This window comes from Limulus polyphemus, unplaced genomic scaffold, assembly GCF_000517525.1.
Source record: "Limulus polyphemus unplaced genomic scaffold, Limulus_polyphemus-2.1.2 Scaffold970, whole genome shotgun sequence".
Classification (NCBI taxonomy): domain Eukaryota; kingdom Metazoa; phylum Arthropoda; class Merostomata; order Xiphosura; family Limulidae; genus Limulus; species Limulus polyphemus.
The window spans coordinates 89,240-97,181 of NW_013666580.1; the positions used below are offsets into that span (position 1 = coordinate 89,240).

Here is a 7,942-nt window from a genome sequence, read left to right on the forward strand (position 1 = left end):
GAAACCAGTTGACAGTATTTTGATGGGAATATTCTATTGTTGAAACCTAGTTGCAGTATTTTTGATGGGAATACTCCTATTCGTTGAAACCAGTTGCAGTATTTTTGTTGAGAATACTCCTATTGTTGAAACCAGTTGCAGTTGTTCCGTTGAAATTGACTATTTCAAATGTTCCACCAAGAATTTCAAATTTTGTGCTTTATGATGAATTAAATAAGTTAGTGTGTGTAATTGGACTAGTGCATACTTTGCCAATTTCTAGTGAATAACCAGAATATTCTCTTCTTAAACATTTTCAGCATTAGATTCGAATTACGATAAAGATTTGGTGCACACATATTTTCCTGAGTGCCACATGTAGTGCTTCTATTGTAACGAATTAGCTCACATTAAAAAGTATAGCCCCCAGTTACAACGACTAGATTTCAAGAAACGAAATCTCAGAATGTATGATAAAGGGTTGGGTTAATTTACCATTTGGATTCACAACCTTGCTCTGCTGCAAGCTGTATTTGGCGCTGAGGTAGACGCACCCACTGAGAAATGTTTTGGTCTTATATCCAGGCGTCAAAAATAAACATGGCATTATTGCTACTAAGAAAAGTGGTTATTGGGCATCATTTAATTGTGAACTAATAAGTATTATGAAAAAAGAACCTACAGAAATACTGAGTAAATCATATATTATTTGTGTATATGTCTTATTGAGGACATGTTTTGTATTAACAAGTAAAATTTAATGATGAACACGGTTTTTACAATGGTGTGATGATATTAGAAGACCAGCCACACCAAGAATAAACAGTTTCGGTGGTATTTCTTGTTATAAAAGCTGTCATCCATGCTAAGTCAACTCTAGATGGGATAGGAATTAATATATAGGAGGATGGTATCCTCACTTTTGATCTTTAAGATCATTTTCCAGGTTAAAAAGGATATCAGGGGCTCAATCGTAAAGTTTTGGGATTTTTCCGGGATTGTCATCTGTTTGAGCATGACTTTCAGAAAAATCTTACTACTTCAGTTAGAAGACTAACAATGTACGTGGAAGCGTGGTAAATATTTTAATTTACATTGAGTTGTACTTGAAATATGAACATAAGATGATTTTTCTCCCTCAAAATTCAAATTAATCTTTACCATATATTTACTTGTGTGTACATAGTTTGACTTCCTGAAAAAATGGGCCTTATTAATTTGCTGTAAAAATAAATCAGTAAATTAGATGAAATTAAAGTCCTGCATAGAAGTATTATTTTACAATAATCTATCTAAGTACGCTATTTATATAATATCTCGTTTGTTTGTTTGTTTTTGAATTTCGCGCAAAGCTACACGAGGGCTATCTGCACTAGCCGTCCCTAATTTAACAGTGTAAGACTAGAAGGAAGGCGGCTAGCCATCACCACCCACCGCCAACTCTTGGGCTACTCTTTTAATAACAAATTGTGGGATTGACCGTCACATTATTCGCCCCAACGACTGAAAGAGCGAGCATGTTTGGTGGGACGGGGATTCGAACCTGCGACCCTCAGATAGCGAGTCGAGTGCCCTAACCACCTAGCCATGCCGGGCCGATATAGAAATAGAGGAAATATCTTGTCTGAAATACTTTGTATTACCCATTATATCAAACATTATGTGATATAATGGGGCACACTTTGTTATCTATCTTTGACAAATCTTTAGTAAATTATTATCTGTCAGTTATACTGTCACACAATTAGTATTGAAATGTGGAAATTTGAGGAGCTTACAAAAAAGGGCAACCTGTGATACTAAGGTTGCTGTCAGTTTGTTTGTAAATCGGGGTCATGTATATTTTGAAATTGATAGCTAACTCAAGCCAAGTATAATCAGTTCCTACTATATAATTTTGTTCACTTAATTCAAGATAACGAAACCTTTGTAATTATGAGTTTAGACTTATAGAAAACATTCGACATTGTTGAGCGTATGTGTACTAGTTATAAGCTTTGAAAGCCTTTGGATTCGGTCTGAAGTTATTGATCATGAAGTTATTATTATGTGTATTTACCAATGTTTGTTTGTTTGTGGCAAAAATACAAAGTGCAATAATAATTTTGAACTGTCAGATATTAGGTTTGACCATCACTTTTAAACGACCTCCATGGCTGATGGGCGAGTATGTCCAGCGCTGGGTTTCGATCCCGCGACCTGCAGATTGCAAGTCAAGCGCCCTAACCACCAGGCCACGCCAGCCCCATTTGCTAATGAAAATTTATAGTGTTCAAATGAAATTTCCTAACCAATGCAACTGTTTTTACTATAGCCATTAGACAGGGGTTTATTATGAGAGTTTTCCTTTTTGCTATAGGTATTAGACAGGGGTTTATTATGAGTGTTTTCCTTTTTACTATTCTGATTGTACCCTTTTAGTAAATATGCATCTCAAGTGTCGACAGATAAGAAACTGTCATACTAAACCAAATAATGATGGTATCCTTTCAGCTTATGTTCATGATGCAACTGTTTCTGTCGAGTTTCAAAAATATTATGATATTTTTTCAGGGTAAAAACAAGTTACAAAAAATTTCTGTTTGTTTATTTACTGGCCATTGGATAAGTGAGAATAACAAGCCACCGACAATTTGTTGCACCTATATTGATATTAAGGTGTTGGGTGTGTACTTGGTGGGCAACATGGCACGTATGCACAAAAACTGACCAGGAGTATTGAAACAGTTTACAACGACATTAAATATATGAGCTAAATTTGAATTTAAAACATGATTAACATTTTACGCTGTTGTTATCAGTACAAGGTTGTGGCATAGTCTTAGAGTTATTACCCAGCCCCAAACTATTTCTTAGTAAAAATCCAAATTCTGTTTGAGGTTTCTTTTGGAAGTTCCATCAGGTTCTTGTCCAAAAACTAGAATTTAGTAGCTTAAGTTTGGTTTTTCAATTTCTAATGTTTGGTTCTTTTCGAATGTCAGGGTTACTTTATTTGGCATAGGGTTTGCTAGAAGAGATCTTTAATGTGATTGATGGATTAATAGTGTGACTGCAGTTAGGAAACATTCCTGTTTTGGATGTTTTTAAAATCCGAGATAAACCGTTGCTACCAAGTTTACCTAGATTTTATACTATTCTTAGATTAAGAAAATTAGACTTATGTCAGATCCCACGTTGGTTTACGTCATGAACTACTTTTTCATATTTTATGGACAAATTCCTCTATGCATACTACTCTGCGGGTTTTCTCATTGAAGGTAAAAAAAATAATTTACAGTGGAAGCACCTTGCTGAAACTTTACAACAGATAAAGGCTACCTTATGGCGGAAGCACCTTGTTGACACTTTACAACAGATAAAGGCTACCTTATGGCGGAATCACCTTGTTGAAACTTTACAACAGATAAAGGCTACCTTATGGCGGAATCACCTTGTTGAAACTTTACAACAGATAAAGGCTACCTTATGATGGAAGGACCTTGTTGAAACTTGACAACAGATAAAGGCTACCTTACAGTGGAAGCACCTTGTTGAAATTTTACAACAGATAAATGCTACATTACAATGGAAGCACCTTTTTGAAACTTGACAATAGATAAAGGCTACCTTACGATGGAAGGACCTTGTTGAAACTTGACTAACAGATAAAGGCTACCTTACAGTGGAAGAACCTTGTTGAAATTTTACAACTGACAAAGGCTATCTTACAGTAGATGCACTTTACTGAAACTTTACAACAGACAAAGGCTATCTTACAGTAGATGCACTTTACTGAAACTTTACAACAGACAAAGGCTATCTTACAGTAGATGCACTTTACTGAAACTTTACAACAGACAAAGGCTATCTTACAGTAGATGCACTTTACTGAAACTTTACAACAGACAAATATTTCTCATTATGAACGTATTAGTTATAGTCTTCTAAGGTCGTTGTTCTTATGATGAGTAAAATCTAAAATAATTGTACCAGAAAACTGAACAGATTCAGGATTTTCTTTACCTTTATTTTTGTTCTCGAGACGAGGGTCACGTCAGGCTTTGGTGAATATTGTGTCTTCAGTGGAATATATCACTTTATTTTGAAACTGTTTAAGTTTTCGTTGTATTCAACATTTTATTGATATTTGTTTGTCGTCGTGCGACCGGAGCTGGAAATATTGTATTGGTTCTTGGTCTGAGAAACAAGAGTCCGATTTTAAGTAAAATTCTTACAAGGAGCTGTTCCTAACCTAACTTAGTTATATAAAGTTCGAGAGTTGCCAGTATGTCCGTTTTCTGGTGAAACTGGCAAGACCGAAAATCGGTATGTTACTTGTCAAGTTATTTATAAAATCATGGAGTTTTTGAGAATAAGTTATTGTGTGTTATGGGATTGATTTTGTTGAGGGAGAGTTCAAGTTTTTGTTAAAAGATGTGAGAGAATCTCTTGGGAATTCCTCAATTTTCTCCTTATTGTCGGCAGTAGCGTCCTGTACAGGTTCTACTAAACCAGAGTACTTATGAATCTATTTTTGGTGCTTCTGTGGAAGTTAAGAAAAGATACAAAACAAAACTTGCAAGCAACTTTTTAAACCAGTATACTTAAGATCGGTGGGTTATTTATATTGAAACCGAAGTTTTGGTAATAGGCTATTTGCTATTTCTAACATCTGCCTTCCTTGGAATGCACAAAAGAAATCAGTGTTATAAATATCGAAGTTTAATTTATTAATTTTGCTTTTTTATTTTTATTTTCTTATTGAGATTTTAATGTGCAATCTTACTTCGTGTTAGCGTTATTTGAAAACGGCTTACTGTTAGTAAAAATTAATTTTTTATCCACTTATTTGCTTATTTATATCATCAATGTTTACAGGAGCTTTTGTCATCAAAGTCACCAGCGTGAACACTAGGTTTTAACAAAATATCAGTGGAAGAAATGACTCATATTAAATTGGAGAACCTAGAGAACATGACTCTTGTCAACCGTGAAGCGCTCCCTGCCGGTTCTTATACGCAAGAGGTTCGACGCCAGTCAGACACCGAGTTCACAGAAATGGATTACGTTGACTCTGACATGTCTGTTTTGTCACAGTTTCACGAGGACGCCATCTCTCAGGTAAAGTAACACATTCAAAACATATGACTTTATAATATCGAGAAGAAACACAGTGCTTACTTTTTTTTCTACTGGGATACAAAAAAGTGTTCGTGTTTGAGTAAACGTTAAAGGGAAAATCATCCAGTTGTTTGCAGAGTGAATTAAGATTTCAAAAAATTCTTTTCTTTGTTGCTCTCCTGATTTTTTTGGGGGGAGGGGCACATACCCCACCCCCTCCCCGGTTTCGCCACCTATGATAGAAATCATATTAGGAGCACCTGAAGACTACTGTTTTGAGCAATGTCAACTATCTTTAATCCAGCAAGTCGATGTATGGTGTTATATGATGGCTTCAAGATGGAAAGTGGCTGCCGTAGTAGTTTGAATACATACACATTACGAAAGAAAGTTTAACCTCATTTAGCTAAATTTAACATTCGGGAGTTTGAGATTTTTTTGTATGTATGTTACGTCTTGTGGCACGACAGCATTTGTTTTGTGTGTGTGTGATGAACTGTGGCACGACAACATTTGTTGTGTGTGTGTGTGTGTGATGAATTGTGGTATGACAACATTTGTTGTGGGTGTGTGTGATGAATTGTGGTAGGACAACATTTGTTTGTGTGTGTGTGATGAATTGTGGCACGAAAACATTTGTTGTGTGTGTGTGTGATGAATTGTGGCACGACAACATTTTTTTGCGTGAGTGATGAAGTGTGATATGACAACATACAGACTCATATCAGATAACAAGACTCATCTGTAATCAGCTAAGAACTGCGGTCTTGAGTTGCGTCAGTTCTTATCAGCTCGTATGAATCGACGATAGAGCTTACCACCCAATAGACCTTTATACATACATTTTACAATTTAACCGAAAGAAGTTAGAAAATGGGTAATTAAGCGGTATTCATAAATTTTAAGATATGATTCTGAGATTACCGAAGAATATGATTAACCTTTTATTTTCGAAATCTAAATGCTTTTGCTTAATTTCACATTTTTATACGCATGAAAAACATGCCTCAGCGGTAAGTTTGAGGGATTAAAACAAACCTAGGTTCGATACCCGTAGTAGGCACAGCGCAGATAACGTGTTGTGTAACTTTGTTTTCAAACAACAACAACAAAATTAAAACACTGATCTTGAACTTGTACCGAGACAACTTTTCGAATAACTAGTACAAACCTTAATGGAGTTATACAGTTGATTTTCTTGGACAGGTGCGAGATATTTTATAGCAATTGATAATAAGATTAATTGCAGTAACTTTCCAGAAATGGTTTGCTAAGAATTACTAATAATCACAAAGATATTGCCTCATTTTTCCATGAACTATCGTTTCTGTAATAGCGCAGTGATACTACAGTCAATTGACCATAAGCTATCAGGTGCTATATCCTCTACAACATCATTCATTTGAACATAATTACTCTGAAATATTAATACACAAGCAACCCCTTCGAAATTACATCTAACCTATATTCTCAGCTAATTTCTGAAACTCTAGTTGATATTCTATATAATATAGAAAATAATTTGGTTGTTCAACCACTCATCCCCCCCCCCTCCAAAAAAAAATCAAGACTGCTTTGTAGAAAAGGCTCAATGGTAGAGTCAAAACTAAAACTGAGAAAAACCTAGACTTATAGAAAATGAGTTTTAACAACAATTTTTTTGTTAGTTTCATTGGTTTGAATTTTTTGTTTTTCACTTTTGATTATGTATTTGAACTTCAAAATGCCGTTTAAGAAATGAACCAAAACCGTCATTAAACATTTAATGTTTTGAATATCTGATCAAGTTTATTATTTATCAAAATATTTTATTTTGTTTGTTTTATAACACAAAGCTACACAATAGGTTACCTGTACCATCCTCACAGGGTATCAAAACTCGGTTTTCAGCGTTAGAAGTCTTCAGACTTGCCGCTGGGCCACTGGGACGGGTCAAAGTAAAAAAAAAAATCATTGTTAACCGAAATCAAAATCTTAGCTTGACTTCGTTGGCTTTGAATAGGAAAGGTATAAGGTTGAAAGTGAATTACTGTTCAATAACTTGGATTTTAATGTAGATTTACTAAAATTCTTCACCTTACCCATGTCTACAAATTGTTAGGTTTTATTTATTATTTTTCAATTTTAAAGCTATATCATTGACTTTCCAGAACAACTTTTGTTTGTTTCTTAATTTCGTCAAAACTCACACAAGGGTTATAACATAACATAATGTTTTGGGAGAACATGGGACCTATTGGTCCTTCTCGGCTGTCCCATACTCTAAGCTAAACTAAAACTATTATTAAATAAATTTTGAAAAAATCTTAAAGCTAACCATTATCGTTCACATAGTTATCAAGCTTTCTCTTAAACTCGCTTAAATTTACTGCCTCCACGTCATCCAAAGGCAACCCATTCCAAAGGCCAATTTCCCTGTTAGTGAAATAAAACTGCCTTAGCTGAAGATGACTCCTACCCTACCAAAATTGTCCTTTTGTCCTACTTTTCTCACTGTTAAGTATGAAAAAAGTATGATGCATCAACACTATCAATCCCCTTTACAACTTTAAACATCTCAACCAGATCCCCTCTAACTCTTCTTTTTTGGAGAGAAAACAATTTTAGAGAGTTCAACCTCTCCTCGTATGACAATCTCTCATCCCAGCCACCATTCTAGTAACCATCTGAATCCTTTCCAACAATTCAATGTCCTTCCTAAGGCAAGGAGCCCAAGACTGAATGAAATACTCTAAATGTGGCCTAACCAATGAAGTATACAATGAAATTATAACTTCTTTAAAGTTTTATTCAATATTTCTGTAGATACAATCTAAAATCCTATTTGCCCTACCACTAACAACAGCACATTGCTTGAATGACT

General features: G+C 34.9%; 1 protein-coding gene across 7 annotated transcripts in view; it reads left to right on the forward strand.

Annotated features, from left to right (window-relative positions):
• LOC106461484 (synaptic vesicle glycoprotein 2C-like) overlaps positions 1–7,942 on the forward strand; it is a 64,432-nt gene that overhangs the window by 18,204 nt on the left and 38,286 nt on the right. For 6 of the 7 annotated variants that reach the window (XR_002610992.1, XM_022388453.1, XM_022388458.1 and 3 more), the window contains exon 2: positions 4,837–5,079. Coding sequence is in view for 6 of the 7 variants with exons in the window: in XM_022388453.1 (XP_022244161.1) it covers positions 4,900–5,079 (180 nt within the window). In the remaining variant the exon portion in view is untranslated. The remainder of the gene's footprint in view (positions 1–4,836; positions 5,080–7,942) is intronic. The other variant, XM_013921308.2, reaches the window with a different exon arrangement.